The sequence below is a fragment of the Mauremys mutica genome, chromosome 1, assembly GCF_020497125.1.
Source record: "Mauremys mutica isolate MM-2020 ecotype Southern chromosome 1, ASM2049712v1, whole genome shotgun sequence".
NCBI lineage: Eukaryota > Metazoa > Chordata > Testudines > Geoemydidae > Mauremys > Mauremys mutica.
The window spans coordinates 15,596,301-15,614,529 of NC_059072.1; the positions used below are offsets into that span (position 1 = coordinate 15,596,301).

General features: G+C 41.5%; 1 protein-coding gene across 1 annotated transcript in view; it reads left to right on the forward strand.

Annotated features, from left to right (window-relative positions):
- CDC123 (cell division cycle 123) overlaps positions 1-18,229 on the forward strand; it is a 74,004-nt gene that overhangs the window by 775 nt on the left and 55,000 nt on the right. The window contains exons 2-5 of the mRNA XM_045029083.1: positions 433-504; positions 6,228-6,288; positions 8,774-8,806; positions 17,536-17,631. Of these exons, the coding sequence (XP_044885018.1) occupies positions 433-504; positions 6,228-6,288; positions 8,774-8,806; positions 17,536-17,631 (262 nt within the window). The remainder of the gene's footprint in view (positions 1-432; positions 505-6,227; positions 6,289-8,773; positions 8,807-17,535; positions 17,632-18,229) is intronic.

Sequence of the window (18,229 nt, forward strand, 5' to 3'; positions counted from 1 at the left end):
CCATCCCCTGTCCTCCAGTTCTAGCATCTGGCAGTTAGAGGTTTAGGAACACCTATTGAGAGACTGGTATCAGAGGAGTGCATGGAGGGCTGCGGTGAGCGTAGGAGAGAGCATTGAGGGTGTGGAGGCAGGGCATGGAGCTTACACCTTTTCATGGTTGAGGAATACAGTTACAAAATGAATTGTATTTAAATAAACCCTTCATGCACTTTTATTCTCCTCTTTCCCCCGCCCCATCTAAGGAAAAAGTGTGTTTGTATGTTGTTGTGATTGGGAGGGGGGGGGAAGAGCATAAGATTGGGATAGAACACAAATGTGTTCATGTCTGTGTGTTTCTTCCACAGAATTAAAGGGACATGGAATGTTATTGGGATTTTTTAGTTTCTTTAGCCTTAATTATTCTAATAAATTTTCTGCCTTTTGTTTGTTCAGTGCTATACTTCCACTGCCACAGAATGTGAAGGATTATTTGCTGGATGATGGAACTCTGGTAGTTTCAGGAAGGTAAAAATAATTATTTTTCAAATATTAAATTCTGTCTCCCTATACTTAGTTCATCTGCATATATTTGATAATATAGGGTGGATGATAATCAATTATTTAAAAAACAAACAAACAAACCCAACCCTGTTTTTAATTTAAATTAGATTCTTTATTTAAATTAAATACAGGTTTATTTTTTTAATAAACCCTTTTAAAATTAAATTTGAAAATGACAACCTATATGCAGGCCTAAACTTAATTTAAATGATCTTAACAGATTATATAATAAATAGTACTTGTTTGTTGTCAAGTTTTAAAGAAAGTCAGACAACTGAACCAGTGGAAGTTACTGGTTAGGCACCTGGAACTAGAGTTTGAAGTCCTAAACCAACTTTTGACAACAATAGCCTCTTTTGCAAGTTTAGAGAGAAAATTTTGTTCATTTTAGTTTATTCAGCTAATTTAGTTAAATGACTAGTTGATTGAAAATTAAGAAACCAATTGGGAGTTGGAAGAAGCAGGGAAGCTTGTGTCCTCTTCTGATCTATAAATAAAAACTAGGATTGAGAGGATGACATCATCTAGTTCTAAAATCTTGAAGGCCATGGTGACCAGATACAGTAAAATTCACCAATTACAGATCCTAATTCATTTTTTTAATAAATCAGTTGATTTTAAATGAAAAACATCTTTTGATTATTTTTTTCTTGGATGTCCAGCACAAAAATGAAATGCTCTTTTGTGCAATCTGAATTAAATTTGAATGTCCGTCCAAAATAAGCTTGACTCAAATCACAAGTGAAAAATCAATCATTTAGTAAATAAGAAATGTATAATTTATCATTTTCTAATATAAAAATGTAAAAATTAAGAATAAGCAACTATATATCTTAACTTACCTTTATTCATAAATAAATGTGCATAGATATTGAATCCTCTTGTTTGGCACAAAGAAGTAACACATTTGTATAAAGGCAAGTTGCAAATGACACATTTTAATGGTTACCAACTAATGAGAATCAACCTTTCTTTAGGAAAATAACATAAAAATACAACTATAAAACACAATTAAAATCACTTATTTCAGTAAATGTTTTCTGGTTGCTAATTTAAATCATGATTAAAATCAGTGATTTCAGTTGCTTTAAATTAATTTTCATCCTGATAGGGATTAACAAAGGGTGCTATACCCTCCCCTGCAGAAGTTGGGAATGTTGCCTCTCCTTAGGCACCAGAATGAGTTTTCCACACAGCAGGTCATTGCTCTTCCAGCTAAGCCTTTAGGTTAACCCAATCATGTTGTATTCAAGGTAATGAAATCAGATAGCATGGCTGTATCTGGAAGGAGGAAGAGGCTGGAGAATCCATTAAATATACAGCTAGCCATAGTTCCTCAAAATGGCGAGAAGCACATGGCAGAGGGGACATCAGGCCATGAATTTGTTCCCTCTCTGGCCCCCAGATTAAGTAGGAGATCTGGTAGGCCTAGGAGGAGTTGTAAGGAGATTTAGGCCTTGGCTACACTTGCTAGTTACAGCACAAAATAGCAGCACAAAATAGCAGCCCCGGTGTAGGGCGCCCTAGCTCACTCCCCATCCATATTGGCAAGGCACGTAGAGCGCTCTGACTCTGTGGCTACAGTGCTGCTGATACTCCATGTCGGCGAGTGGAATAACGTTTGCTGTGCCGCAGCACCAGTGTGAATGAAGTGTTGTGTTACTGCCAGGGCCGGCTCCAGGCACCAGCTGATCAAGCACTGGAGGGTTTTGTTTGTTTTGTTTTTGTTTCGGCGGCGTGGCGCTCGGAGGGGGTGGGGGGCTTGGGCGGCGCGGCGCTCTTTTTTTTTTGCTTGGTGCGGCAAAAAAGTTAGAGCCGGCCCTGGTTACTGCGCTGTGATCAGCCTCCGGAAACATCCCATAATCCCCTTAAGTCAAGTGGCCACTCTTGTCATTGTTGTGAAATTGGCTGCAGGAATGCGAAAATGCCCTTTCAAAGCTCCGTTTCAGAGAAGCCAGCTGCTTATCAGCACAGAGAAAAAGCAAACCTTTACTGTTTGCTTTGAGTGAGTGAGAGAGAGGTGGGGGAGGAGAGGGGGGTCTGAACTTACAAGACAGCATGCTGACACACTCTCTGCACCCCAGAAACCCACTCTCTCTCCCCCCACATACACACAACGCACTCCCTGTCACACTTCACCTCACCCCATCCCATTCAAAATTGAAAAGCATGTTGCAGTCACTTGCATGCTGGGATAGCTGCCCATAATGCACTGCTCCCAATGCCGCTGCAAATGTGGCCATGCCAGTGTACTTGAAGCTGTCAGTGTCGACAGACTGCACTGCTTTCCCTACTGCGCTCTCCGAGGGCTGGTTTAACTCACAGCGCTCTACATCTGCAAGAGTAGCCATGCCCTTAGTATGAGATGGGAGTCAGCAAAAGAATAAGGCTACTTAGACTGTCTTATGATTAAGGTTGACTTTAAGCAGAACTAATAGTGCATATGGAGCAGACTAAATCTCCTGTGTCAATGCCATGATGGTGATTACTTGATGGTGGAGTAGGATGGAGCAGATATATTAGAGAAACAATGGGCAGAGGCATACATTTGCTTCTCGATTTCCTGTTAGTCTCTCCCTGCTGCTTCTTTGTAAAGTGATTTATTTTATGCATAAAGCTTGGTAATACCCAAATTCAGAAGTCAGTCCTTGTTCTATAATTTCCTAGTTAGTACTTTGCCTTTGTTGCAGATCTAACGATTAAGAGATGTAGATCAGAAAGTGGTGGTGCATTTCTAGAAAGTCATCCTACTGGGGGAATTCTGCACCATTGCACGTATGCAGAATTCATGTCCCCCGCATATTTTTTTTCCCTCTGCGAAAAATACATTCCACCAGAGAGGCACTGCAGTTATGCCCACCAGGGGCTGCTGAGGCACCAGAACAGAGAGCAGCTAGCTCACCAGCAGTAGCAAACAGCAGCTGGCTGCATTGCTCACAGTGCCCAGCCTGCAGAGCCAGGTTAGAAGGCATGGGATATGTGGGGACACAAGAGCTGCTGGGGGATCACATAGACTGGGGTTCAGCAGGGCTAGTGGTGGGGGACAAACTGGGGCAGGGGCTGAATGGGAATGGGGGTGTAGGGCCACATGGGAACTGAGAGCAGGGGAGTGCAGGGCCACACGAGGACAGGACAGGGGGTGGCTGAGTGGGGGTACAGGACACATGGGGAACGGGCAGATGTGCCTGATTGAGTGGGAGTGGCTAGGGGTCAGTCAAATTCTGCATGGAGGAGGCTCCCTAACAATCCCCCTCCTCCACCAAAAAAAATACTGTTCGTTATTTCTTTCACCCATACCCAACAACCCCACAGGTTCACTCCCAGGCTCCTTCCCTTCTCCTTCAGCTCTTCCATTACTCCTGACTCCCACAAGCCTTTGCACTGCTTCTTAGGGGTGTGAGAAATACGTTTCTGTATTGTCGTCATAGGTGCTGACTCCGTGAGTGCTCTGGGGTTGGAGCACCCGCAGAAAAAAATAGTGGGTGCTCAGCACCCATAGGGGCCCCGCCAACCAGCTCTTCCTCCTTCTCCCCACCAGTGCCTCCCGCCCGCCAGTGTCCATGTTGATCAGCTCCTCTCCCTCCCTCCCAGTGCCTCCTGCCCTCCGCAGATCATTTGTTCAGTGGTGTGTGGGGGGCGCTGGGGAGAGGGGGTGGAGCGAGGGCAGGGCATGTTCGGGGGTGGAGCCTTGGGGGAAGGGGTGGAGTGGGGGCATGGCCTGGGGCAGAGCGGGGATTGATCACCCCCCGGGAAATGAGGAAGCTGGCCCCTGTGATTGTAGTTTAAATGAATTATTACTCAAGAGTTCTGTATTAATAAGCCTAGTAAGGAATCTTGGTCAAAAAATGTTTCCTCAATCTTTCTTGTTGTCTGTATTGATACAGACATACTTGCTGACAGGTATTTTGAAATAAATTGCCAAAATAATTGTAACTGGTGTGATGATATTGTGTTATTTTGACAAATAAAATATGTAGAATTTTGCAGAATTTTAAAATGTGCGCAGAATGTCCCCAGGAGTAAAGTCACAGTGAGGGGGTGTGAATTAAAATATTTTAAAAAGATGAAACCATATTATGGTGGGGTGTTTTTTGTTTTTTGTTTTTTTTTCAAATTTGAAATATTTTCTAAAGGATGTATATAGGAAATTAGAGTTGTCATCAGACTTTTATGGCTAGGAAGGGCCTGCATCTTCCCTCTGATCCTGCATTACTATGTAAATCAACTTAGCAGCTATTATTCAATTTATGGCCAAGTTTCTGAAAATCTAAGACTCAAGGTCTGATTATGCAGTTGCTGGACATGAGCAGCATCTACTGTGTTCAGTGGAGGGGTTGTCATATACTGCTGCATAATTTGATTTTTAAGTGTCTTTAAACATACAATCCTGTATAAAGTACAGTCTTTCTGGAAGGTGAATTTTCTTAGCTAGAAACAAACACACATGTCTTAGGCATCGTCTTCTCTCAATCACGATTAGTCTTGCTTTTAAACCTGGATGAATCAGCATCTGACTCTTAGATCTGCAGAGCTGAATTGTAGTTTGCTCCACAGGATCTTTGTCATTGACTTTTGATGAACAGCAGAAACTCTGTCTGCACTACAGGTGCTACAGTGGCACAGCTACAATGTAGATACTTGCTACAGCAATGGAAGGGTTTTTCTATCGCTGTAGTAAATCCACCCCCTTGAGAGGTGGTGACTAGGTCGACAGAAGAATTCTTCTGTTGACATAATGGTGTCTGTACCAGGGCTTAAATTGTCTTAACTACATCTCTCTGAGGGTGAAAAATCACACACCTGAGTCAACGTAGTGTGAGAGACCCAAGTATTAGGTATAGACCAGGCCTTAGCTGCTTGCAGTATTTGTTCTCCAGTAACGCTGTCTCATTAGCAGCATGGCAAACATCAAACCTGTCCTGCTTGCTACACCGACTTCCCACAGAATATGGAGTCATAGGCATGGACTCAGTCCTTTCCCTTGAGGTGCTCAGTGATATGGGCCAAGGAACCTAAGAAATCACCTAAAGCTCTAAGATGAAGATTATGGTCAACCACTCCACTCACCAGGCATAACAAAGCACCAAGAGTCCAGCTTGTTTGTAAGGGGACAGAACTTTCTCAAGCTGTGGCTGAGACTGTGGAATCAATTCCAATAATATCTAAGAACCATTAAAAACCTCAACTTCTCCTCCATATGCAAGGCCTGCCTCTTTGACCTTGCCTACAAAAACACACAAGCAAAGTTAAAAGCTCCCAGTTTTCCCCGGGGAGAGAGGAGCAGCATCAATCCTGTGATTTTCTAGTTACCTCATTTAATGCATTGCTGGGAGGCACTTACCATGTTGGTGGGTGTGGTATAAAAATCTGAATAAAACGAGTCACAAAATATTCAATGAGTTTCAATGGTTTCAGAAGTGAAAGTGATATGCTGACGAAAAAGCAGAATGATCTTGTAACTAGGGCACTGAACTTGGGAGATCTGTCTTCTATTCTTGGCTTTCCGCTGACTCACTGTAACTGCATCACAGTGTATTGTGAGACTTAATTCATCCACTTATAAAAGCACTTTGAGATCTTTAGCTGGCAGTTATGGTGGAAGTCCAAAGTGTTCTGTCAAAATCAAACTCTCGATAGTCAAGATTTCTAAGAGCTTTTTTTTTCCTTCTCTCTAACTTTTGTTTCAGGGATGATCCCCCAACATGTTCTCAGGAAGACAGTGATGATGATCAGGCAGAGGAAATACAGGTTGGTACAAAATGTAATAAAACTTGTGTGAAGTCTCTTACAAAGTAAATGTATTAATACTTACCACATCTGTAGAGATCTATAGGGAGGCATAGCACTTTACAGAATAATAAAAACATGGTCCCTACTGTGAGGAACTTAAAACCTAGGTTAGATCAGGGATCGGCAACCTTTGGCACACGGCCGTGAGGGAAATCCGCTGGTGGGCTGGGAGGGTTTGTTAACCTGCAGCGTCCGCAGGTTTGCCCAATCGCAGCACCCACTGGCTGCGGTTGGAGCTTCGATTGGCCGAACCTGCGGACACTGCAGGTAAACAAACCGTCCCGGCCCGCCAGCGGATTTCCCTCATGGGCCGCATGCCAAAGGTTGCTGATCCCTGGGTTAGATACATCCTGACTTCAGGGAGCGAGGAAAGTTTGCATAAAATATTGCTATGATATTTGTTTCTCACAAGGCATATATATTATTAGTTTCTTTATTAATTGGTTTTGTTAGGCTCAGAAAGAAACAAGTGGAAAGAAGTGGGTTTTATAGGGGGCATTTGAAGGAACAAAGAGAGGCTGTGTACCAAACAGGATCCGGGAGGACATTCCAGGCAAAGGAGGCATCCTGAGAAAAACAATGTAAGCTCTTGAAGAGAAAAAGAATTGAAGCGAAGTTAGCTAACCATTGGTCTAGAACTGTAGCCCTGAGGATTAATCTGTTGGTCTGTATAAAATGTCTTTTTGATAAGTGTGTAGGCTTTATAGATTAATAGAATTATTTGCAATAGCTGAAATGCAAGATACCTAGAAACATCCAGGCCAGACACCCTGGCCAATTTCCTCCGTGACACTGAAAGCAACCTTTAAGACCCTTACTCAGAAAAGTAATAATAGGATGCAAACCTACGCAAAATGTCTAGGGACCTTTTGAATGTCTGCTAACCTTTCACCTAGATAGGGTGAAAAGGGGGGAATTTCTGCCCACAAATCTCACACATATACACCGCAGATGCGTACATATCTGTCATCGATACGCACATAAAAGGTCAGCCTATGAAAACAGGTACCCTCACCTTTCCATGGGGGAAAGACAAATTTGGGCATAGGAGGAAGGATTTCTCCCTATAAAAAGGGTGACAATCCTCCATTAGGCAGGCGATACACCTATCTATTTCCTTATCGCCTCAACCCACATCGATGCCTCTCTCTCCTATGAAAGCTGTCAATACTAAGTCGTAGTATTAATTCTTTTCACAGCTGTAAGTATGAAATAATTCTTATTTCTGCTTTACTTTAAACATCTAGACTAAAAAGGGTTTAACTCATAACCAGTTTCTTTATAACTTCCTCTATCTATCAAAGGTGTGAATAACACCCTACTGCTGCAGAGTGCATTTAGAACTGTGATATTTGTAACTTTGTAATCTCAAACTGCTTTTAACATTTTACATTTACTTCTTGTTTTATTGATTTTAAATAAAAGGTCTTGATTGACTAATTTTGTCTCAGTGTAATTTCCTGTCATATACCCCCAATCTCCTTGTATAATTCTGTGAAGCCTGATTCAAGACGAACTTTATCTTCTGATCACACATATTGGCGAGCCATACCCATATTATTAATATCTATTAATTATTATTAATATTATTAATTAATTAGAAAATTAATTATTAAATAAAACTAAATTAAGTGGATAAATTCCACTGTCCCTACTAACCCTCCCCAAATCAGGCTACAGAACTGAGAAGTGGTGGGAATTGGGACAAGATTTAGGCAGGGACAGAGCTGTGCCAAGATTTACACTGCACATCTCGTTGGCTTGCTTCTCTGTCATGTTCTGGTTGTAATTTGCAAAGATGACTTCAAGACTTATTTCTACAGTTAAGGGCGGTGATACTGATGCTGAACCCAAGGTTTTGTGCTGTCCATGGCTTTTCATAGTCCCATAATACCTGAACCGTTCTGCCTCTCCCTTTTTCATTTAGGCCATTGTTTTTATTAGGTCTTGTCTACACGGTGAGTTAGTGTGTGGCAAGCCGGGGTATGACTCTACAGCATGACAGTCTGCTGCACACTAACTCGTTGTGTGGATTCTGTTACACCGCAGTGAAAGTTCCAGGGGGTGGCTCAGAAACCCAGCATGCTCTGGGACTTTCACTGCACTGTAGCAGGGTCTACACATCAGGTTAGCGTGCAGCATACTGGTGCGATGTAAATTCACACTCTGGCTTACTGTATGTTGACTCACTGTGTAGACAAGCTCTTATTTGCTATCTTCACTTATGTGAAGTGTTCTGTCTACAAAAACCGCACCTCTCTATATGTTAGGTGCTGTACCCACTCTCGTCTTTATGATACAAGATCTCCAGGACAGAAACTGGATTTGTTTGGCATGTTTTACCTATTGTACAATGTTATGTAGATTTATGGTATTGCATAAATAATATTTGCTAGGACATCCAAGAAACCATTAAAAATAGTTCTATTCCTCTTTCATTTAGTGGTCGGATGATGAGAATACCACAACACTTACGGTAAGGATGCTTTATGTACCTAAAAACATGGGATTTTGTCCACATTATTCTTTCTGTAATCTGAGAATTAAGCTCATTTTCAGAAGGTTAAATTTACCCATTGTTACAATTAACATGTATCAGGCCATTCCAGATTTGTAGCAGGGTGGATGTTTCTCATTATAGAACCTGGTGGAATCTCACTTTTTGTCCAAAACACACCAGTGACCGGAAACTTATTTAAATTGAATATGAAAATCAAGTTGTTATTGCTTCCTTTGTGGATAATCAAAAATAAAAATGGGCCAGTGTTTAAGGATTTGACTCTCACCAGGCTGTAGGAAATGAACTGAAGTTCAGCACTAAATATAGCCATCTTTCATTCTTGCCACTTCCAACATGTCTCCCCAATTACATAATCAAACCTTAGGCAGAAGAGATGAAGGCCCTGTAGCTTTCTGCTTTCAGAGCTCTCCGGAACTCCACTCTCCTACACCTTTGCCATTGCTATGTCCCTTTCCTACTATCTGCTCAAATTGTCATTTTTATCTTCTCCTGTCTTTGCATCCTTTTTGTGCAGCCCCCTCCCTGCTCTTAAAACAGGATCCTGACTACTGTGCAGCCCCCTCTCTCTTCTCTTCCAAATCACTTCTGAAAAGTCCATTTATTCCACAAATATTAATGTACTTGCATCCCTTTTTGCTGACCATCTGTGCCATGCCCATCCATCTTATTAATGTGGTAGAACCAAAGTGTTTTGATCAGTTTTGTGGCTCCATTGTTTACTCCTGGGGGATTCTGCACCAAAAAATTAAAAATTCTGCACACAATATTTTAAAATTCTGCATATTTTATTTGTGATTATGTTGTGTTTTGACACCAGTTTCAATTATTTTGGTAACTTATTTCTAAATACCTGTCAGAAAGTATGTCTCTAACAATATAGACAACAAAAAAGATTCAGGAAATGTTTTTTGACAAATAGATTCTGTACTAGGGATATTAATACAGAACTTTGAGTAATAATTCATTTAAACTACAGTACAGAACCGTATTTTCCACACCTCTCAGAAGCACTGCAAAGGCTTGGGGGAGTCAGGGGTATCGGAGGAGCTGAGGGAGAGGGAAGTAATTGCTGAGAAGGAGCCTGGGTATGACCTTGAAGGTTTGTTGGGTATGGGTGGGAAAAGTATGGAACAGGTTTTTCTGGGCATGGTGATGGGGAGGGATTATTAGGGAGCATCCCTCAGGCAGACCCCGGCTGACCCCTAGCCCCTCCCATTCAGTCAGGCACATCTGCTCCTGTCCCCATGTGACCCTGCACTCCTGTGTGTCCCTCCACCCCCACTCAGACACCCTCTCCCCCATCCCCATGTGTCTGTGCACCCTCTTCCCCTGTGTCTGTGCACCCCTGTCCCCATGTGTCTCTGTGCCCCCACTCAGCCAGCCCCGTTCCCCCTGTAGCTCTGCAACCCCTCCCCCTCTGCCCATGTGTCCCAGGCACCCCCCTCAGCCAGTCCTCTCCCCTCATATGCATGTGTACCTGCACCCCCTGTCCCCATGTCTCTGTGCCCCCACTGAGCCTTCCCTCTGTAGCTCTGCACCCCCTCCACCTGTGGCCCTGCGCCTCCACGCCCATTCAGCCCCTGCCCCAGTCTGTCCTCTCCCTCTAGCCCTTATGAGTCCCTGTCTGACCCCCCCCAGCAGCCCCACGCTGTCTGACTTCCCATATCTCCTGTCTCCTGACCTGGTCCAACAGGCACGGTGAAGAACGCAGGCTCTTTCTCTTCCCGATCATAGCTGGGGCTTGCCAGGAGCGGCTGCTGTATTCTAGTGCCATAGCGCCCTCTGGTGGGCAGCAACTTTTCAGCAGAAGCTATTTTCTGTAAAATAATAATAATCGTAATGATTAAAAATATGCATGGCACATGAAATATGTGTGCATGCAGTGGCGCAGAATTCCCCACAAGAGTAATTGTATTAAGCACTGTATGTGTCCTGGTCCCTGCTCTAAATAGCTTATATGTTCACTTAGAGTTTACAGCTTTGCATTTTGAGTCTATAGAGACGTACACGTGTTTAACTTTACACTTGTGAGTAGTGTCTGTTGATTTCAGTGGAGCTACTTACACACCTATGTCTTTTTCAGATTGGTGCCTTAGATTGTAAATTGTTCAGACCAGGGATTCTGTGTGTTGTTCGTTGCATTTTACCTTTGTAAAGTGTCATGTTTTGTTTACAGTGCTGTGCAAATAATGTCTGGCTGTTGAATCAGATCTCATAATTACAGTCAAAGAAAGTACATTCAAAAAATGCTGTATCCAACAAAGGGGTGTAAATTGGTGTAACTCCACTGACTGCAGTGAAACTATGCCAGTTTAGACCAGCTAAGCATCATGTCCAGGCTATGGATTGGAGTTCATCACCTTAGTTGTTCTATTTGGGTTACAGTTACAAGAGGCTTTATCAGAGTAAGTTAGAGGATTAATATTTGTAGAAAAGCTTATATTATATAAAGGTCAAGAGGTATATGTGTTCCAATGTTTGAGAAATGGCAAGCTTTCCTAGGCTGGAAATATGAGGAAGGAGGGTTAATGGTTTGTATGTTGCTTTTTCTGTTTCAGTATTAAGATGTTTTGATTGTATAACTATGATTCTTTATGCTACTTAAAGTAAAAGTGATTAATTTTTATACATTTATTAAGATCTGAGTTACATGATCTTACAACATAGTGAGTAAAATCCTGGCCCAGTTGAAGTCAATGGCAATTCTCCATTGAACTCAGTGGGGCCAGGATTTTAACTCTGATGTGTATACTTTTGTTTTTCATCTCTGCCCTTCATTATGTTTTAGGAGATTTATTTGTCTTGAACAAATCACTGATTTTTATATGCTCTTATGCCCTTTTAAAATATGTCTTTCTGATGTAATTACTAGGGCTGTCGATTAATCGCAGGTAACTCGCATGATTAACTCAAAAAAATTAATCGAGCTTAAGAAAATTAATCACGACTAATCACAGTTTTAATCGCACTGTTAAACATAGAATACCAACTGAAATTTATTAAATATTTTGGATATTGTTCTACATTTTCATATATATTGTATTCTGTGTTGTAATTGAAATCAAAGTGTATATTTTTATTACAAATATTTGCACTGTAAAAATGATAAACAAAAGAAATAATAACAAGGAGTCTGGTGGCATCTTAAAGACTAACAGATTTATTTGGGCATAAGCTTTCATGGGTAAAAAACCCCACTTCTTCAGGTGCATGGAGTAAAAATTACAGATACAAGCATAAATATACTGGCACATGAAAAGAAGGAAGTTAGCTTACAAGTGGAGAACCAGTGTTGACAAGGCCAATTCAGTCAGGGTGGATGTGATCCACTCCCAATAATTGATGAGGAGGTGTCAATACCAAGAGAGGGAAAATTGCTTTTGTAGTGAGCCAGCCACTCCCAGTCCCTATTCAATCCCAAATTAATGGTGTAAAATTTGCAAATAAATTTTAGTTCTGCCGTTTCTCTTTGAAGTCTGTTTTTGAAGTTTTGTTGGTGTTGAAGAGTGGCTATTTTAAAATCTGTTATTGAATGTCAGGGAGATTGAAGTGTTCTCCTACTGGCTTTTGTATGTTACTATTCCTGATGTCTGATTTGTGTCCATTTATTCTTTTACGTAGAGACTGTCTGGTTTGGCCAATGTACATGGCAGAGGGGCATTGCTGGCACATGATGGCATATATCACATTAGTAGATATGCAGGTGAATGAGCCCCTGATGGTGTGGCTGATGTGGTTGGGTCCTCTAATGGTGTTGCTAGAGTAGATATGGGGACAGAGTAGGCAACGGGGTTTGTTACAGAGATTGGTTCCTGGGTTAGTGATTCTGTGGTATGTAGTTGCTGGTGAGTATTTGCTTCAGGTTGGGGGGCTGTCTGTAAGCGAGGACTGGCCTGCCTCCCAAGGTCTGTGAGAGTGAGGGATCATTTTCCAGGATAGGTGGTAGATCGTTGATGATGTGCTGGAGAGGTTTTAACTGGGGGCTATTTGTGATGGCCAGTGGTGTTTTGTTGTTTTCCTTGTTGGGCCTGTCTGTAGTAGGTGACATTTGGGTCTTGCTCTGTCAATCTGTTTCCTCACTTCTCCAGGTGGGTATTGTAGTTTTAAAAATGCTTGATAAAGATCTTGTAGGTGTCTGTCTCTGTCTGAGGGATTGGAGCAAATGTGGTTGTATCTTAGGACTTGGCTGTAGACAATGGACTGTGTGATGTGTCTTGGATGGAAGCTGGAGGCATGTAGGTAAGTATAGCAGTCAGTAGGGTTCCGGTATAGGGTGGTGTTTGTGACCATCACTTATTTTCACTGTAGTGTCCAGGAAGTGGATCTCTTGTGTGGACTGGTCCAGGCTGAGGTTCATGGTGGGGTGGAAATTGTTGAAATCCAGGTGAAATTCTTCAAGGGCCACCTTCCCGTGGGTCCGTATGATGAAGATGTCATCAGGGTAGTGCAAGTAGAGGAGGGGCACTAGGGAACGAGAGCTGAGGAAGTATTGTTCCAGGTCAACCATAAAAATGTTGGCATACTGTGGGGCCATGCGGGTACTCATAGCAGTGCCGCTGACTTGAAGGTATAAGTTGTCCCCAAATCTGAAATGGTTGTGGGTGAGGATAAAGTCACAGAGCTCAGCGCCAGGTGTGCAGTGGCCTCATCAGGGATACAGTTCCTGAGAGCTTGTAGTCCATCCTCGTATGGAATATTGGTGTGAAGAGCTTCTACATCCATGATGGCCAGGATGGTGTTTTCAGGAAGATCATCAATGCATTGTAGTTTCCACAGGAAGTCGGTGGTGTCTCAAAGATAGCAAGGAGTGCCCATAGCGTAGGGTCTGAAGGGAGAGAGTCCAAATAGCCGGTAGCTATTCTCTTCATGTGCCAGTATATTTATGTTTGTATCTGTAATTTTCACTCCATGCATCTGAAGAAGTGGGGTTTTTTACCTATGAAAGCTTATGCCCAAATAAATCTGTTAGTCTTTAAGGTGCCACCGGACTCCTTGTTGTTTTTGTGGATACAGACTAACATGGCTACCCCTCTGATAAAAGAAATAATATTTTGCAATTCACCTCATACAAGTACTGTAGTGCAATCTCTTTGTCATGAAAGTGCAACTTACAAATGTAGATTTTTTGTTTGTTACATAACTGCACTCAAAAACAAAATAATGTAAAACTTCAGAGCCTACAAGTCCACTCAGTGCTACTTCTTGTTCAGCCAATCACTAAGACAAACTCTGATGGGATCACCCCAGGGTGTAGCCTGGGACTGTGAGACTCCTGTGCCCCTTTCACTCTCTCCAGCCTGGCTGTCTCTCTCAATGCCTTATTAGTTACCAGCAGCAAGCCCCTCCAAGGTGCTGTGATCATCATTAAGTTTTTTTAATCGCTCATTAACTTTTTAAATCGCATGATAGCCCTAGTAATTACAGTGTTGAAATAATGTGTTTGTTTTTTAAACAAAGTGTATGTGTAGAACACAAAGAAGTGCCTTCTGAAATGTCAAAGTATTTTAAAAGAAAAACTACTAAGAAAATCCATCACACGTACAAAGTAAACTATCTTTTTCAGATTCAGTGAAAATAACTTCTTTACTTGGCTCATAATCTACATTCTGAACCTTACTTTGTGCCCTGCAGCAGTGACTGTCATGGCCACTAGGAACACTTAAGAAATGTGTGACAGAGAATTTAACTACATAGAAAAGCCAGCTGCATAAACCTCACAAAGAAATCCATTTGTGCAGGGATGGGGTGGGCAGGGAATGTATTAAAATGGAAAGGCTCTGGACAGACATCGCACATGTACTTAATACAGTAAAGATTAAATTGAATGCTGGTAAAAGGGGCCAGATTGACAGCCCGATAGAATTCAGTCCTCTGTCCACAGGTCAGGCACTATACAGCACAGGCACATTGCCAACACAAGCTTCCCCAACACTGGCCTGCCATTCTACTTGGCATGTTTTTGCCTTTCTCAGCAGCATGTCTTCAGATGCATGGAGTGAAAATGTAGGTCACTTGCCAGAATCATCTGGATATATCCCACTCCCACTTAATTCCCTGCCATTTCAGGGGCCTGAGTCATCCCTTTTCTCTGCCTATGGCACATAATAGTTTAGTTCCCTGAGGGCTGTAATACACCTCTACCCCGATATAATGCTGTCCTCAGGAGCCAAAAAATCTTACTGCGTTATATCGAACTTGCTTTGATCCGCCGGAGTGTGCAGCTCCCCGCCCCCCAGCACTGCTTTACTGCGTTATATCCAAATTCGTGTTATATCGGGTCACGTTATATCATGGTAGAGGTGTACTTTGGTCTAATTTCAGTTGATGGGTTTAGTGTGTGGGTTGTGGTGGTGGATTGTGATATACATCAGGTCAGACTAGATGATCCAGTGGTCTCGTCTGGCCTTAAATTCTGTGACTATATGACCAAAGCAGTGTTGCTTTACTAATGGTTATAAAAGCAGCGCAAGTGCTCTTACATTGAGAAAACACAGGAAAAATAGGTTTAAAAGACTTCTTTTGGTGTCTGACTAGTTCACAGCATGAGTTGTAGTTTTTGCAAAGTTGATTCTTTGAAGCTGGTTTCAGTCCATCAGTTCCTAATTTCTTTTAAAGATTCTGGATCATCTAATTTTGTCCTAGGTTGTGAGCTCTCTGGGGCAAGGACTTCTTTTGTATTGTTTTGGTATGGTGCATAGTACAATGGAATGGCTCAATAATTTTTCACAACAAGGTTAGAAACTAGTGTGTTTTGCTTATGTTAAACAAAATGTGTACAATTATTTTTATTGCGAATTCCTAACATTACTGTGCATTGGAGCAGGGACATGAAATATGACCAGTTTTGCCCTAGTTCCAGAGTACGGCCTTTGCTGCCTGAATTTGGCATTCTGAGTCTGAAAATCGCAGTTCGCACATGCTCAGTTGAGATTTTGGCTGCTTAAAGCTCAGAAGATGCCATCTACACTGAGCATGTCCCATCACCTCCCAGCCCCATCATGCTGATCAGACTGCATGCCCACAAAGTGACAGAGCATCAATGTTCCCAGCTATCCCTCGGTGAAAGTCTCCGGAGGGGACCTTGAAAAGTAACTCGATGGTGCAAAAAATTGCTTGTTCAGGTTTTTTGGGGCAGGGTTGCGGGGGAGGAACTTCAAGTATGATTCCTCTTGAAAACTAAAAAGTGCGGTAAGTAAAAACTCAGAACATATGAAGCCAAGTACAACTTAAATCATTCCACTTAAGTGGGGAATTTTTTTTAAGTGGTTTGGTGGGAAATCGTGTTGGGAGAAGCTAAAAAAGGATAAAATATCCTTGTGGATGTAAGATTTTATTTGCAGTGTGGGGCGTGAGGGGAGGAGAAAGATCTTAGCTTAGCTTTAACCTAGGTGTTATTTTTGAGATGCATTTTATATAAACACTGATGGAAATAGCATTTTCTAAACACTGCTTACTGTGACATCATTTATTTATTCTTCAGGATGAAAAATCTTTGGCAAATGTCCACAAGTCTTTGATACTCTTTTGAAGGGCAGAGATTTAGTCCTTCCTCTGTGCCAGCCCCCCATACTAGTAGTGCTTGTAGCATCGTGAAGGATTTTTTTTTCTATTTTTGGTGTTCTACTATACAGTAAATCACTTATTTTTAAACAAGCATCACATTCTTTTTCAAAGCCAAAGATTCCCAGCACAGTCTATTCTCTTGGTGCAAGTTAACATGTATTATACTAAAGGGTATCTTCAAGGCCCCAGCCCTACAAGCTGTTTCCCATCAGGGGGAGCCACATTGCATGAAGCACTATTAACTTCAGATGCAGAACAGCTGGGAGAGCGGGATCTGGGATAGTGTATATAGATGTTTTAAGATTTGCTCTTCTCTACAGAGATTTTGTCATGTTAAGTGATAAACATTAAAAAGTGTGTATATTTTATATATATAATATATATACATAAAATATACACACACAAAATACACACATATATATTCCTAATAAATTAAGTTTTAGTTTTGTTAGGTGTTAAGATCTGATGCATATCTTGTTATTTAATTGGTTTGTTTACTTTTGCACTTGTATCAGTTTCAACGCTGAAATTAGACCAGTCAGTTTTCTTTATTGTTTCACTTTCTAGCTTTCATACCTTGGCATCATGCTACAATATTTGGGTTGCAAATTTTTCAGGGGAATGTCTAAAGCCCCCTTCCAGCCCCCCCCCAAAGACCATTTGTTTGAAATGTCTAAAACCAGCATGAAAAAAATTCTAATCTTGTCAAATGTTTCATTATCATCTATAATCTTGACTTAACCTACAAGTAATTGTCTCTTTAAAAGTTGCTTAATTGTTTGACTTGCAGTGTGGCCAGTTCTCATGATTTTATCATCAGTCTTGCGATATTTTTTTTTCCTAAAGCCCCAGGAATCTCAGTTTTCATTTAAAAAAAACAAGTTTCTAGCCCTCATTATTACAGAGAAAAGCTTGAAAACATGCACTGCAAAGGTTCAAGCACCAGAAAACCAAACTTCATTTAAAATCTCATGATTTTTGGAGCCTGCCTCATGGTTTTTGAATGGTAATATTGGATTTGCATATGAATCTATTGCAACTGTAATTTACATCCTTAATTATATTTCTAAAGCTAACCTTTTTCCTGATGGAATGTGAATTACCTTCTGTTCTCCATTTAGGCACCAGAATTCCCTGAGTTTGCACTTAAAGTTCAAGAAGCTATCGCTTCCCTGGGGGGCAGCATCTTCCCGAAGCTCAACTGGAGTGCTCCAAGGGTAAGAACACTGATTAAATCCTAAACGTTTTAACAGACTTTGTTGTAATCAACTCTTTGATGTATCTGGGACGTGGGAGGAGAGTAACTGCACTGACGGAGACTGGTGCAGTAGCAGAGTTCTCAGTGAAGTGCTTCTGCAGTACAATTTGGTGCAGTCGAGTTGCACACCCTGATGTAGTACAGCATTGCATCACCCTAGTACTGTTTCGTGAGCTGGAATTTATATGGGAAGAGGTACAGTATGCACGTCCTTTCCAAACATTCAGCTGTTCTCTTCATTTGATAGGCACTTATTAGTGGTTTGTAGAGAAAATAAAAATGTCTAGAGTCAAGGTCTAGAAGATATACAGCTTAGCAGGAACTTTAGCTCCACTTTGCCAAGACAATTCTGAGATATGTAGCTAATTGAATTGCTTTTCTTTGTCAAAACACAGTGTTATGAGATTAAAATCCCGGTGAATAGTGTAAAGATTATTTTAAATGTAGTCATCTAAAAAGGTTTTTACTGATAGGCAACAGCCCCTGCTTTGATTATTGTGGTTTCTCCATAATTCACATACTTCAGTATTTTTGGCTTAGAGAAAAATCAGTCTTTT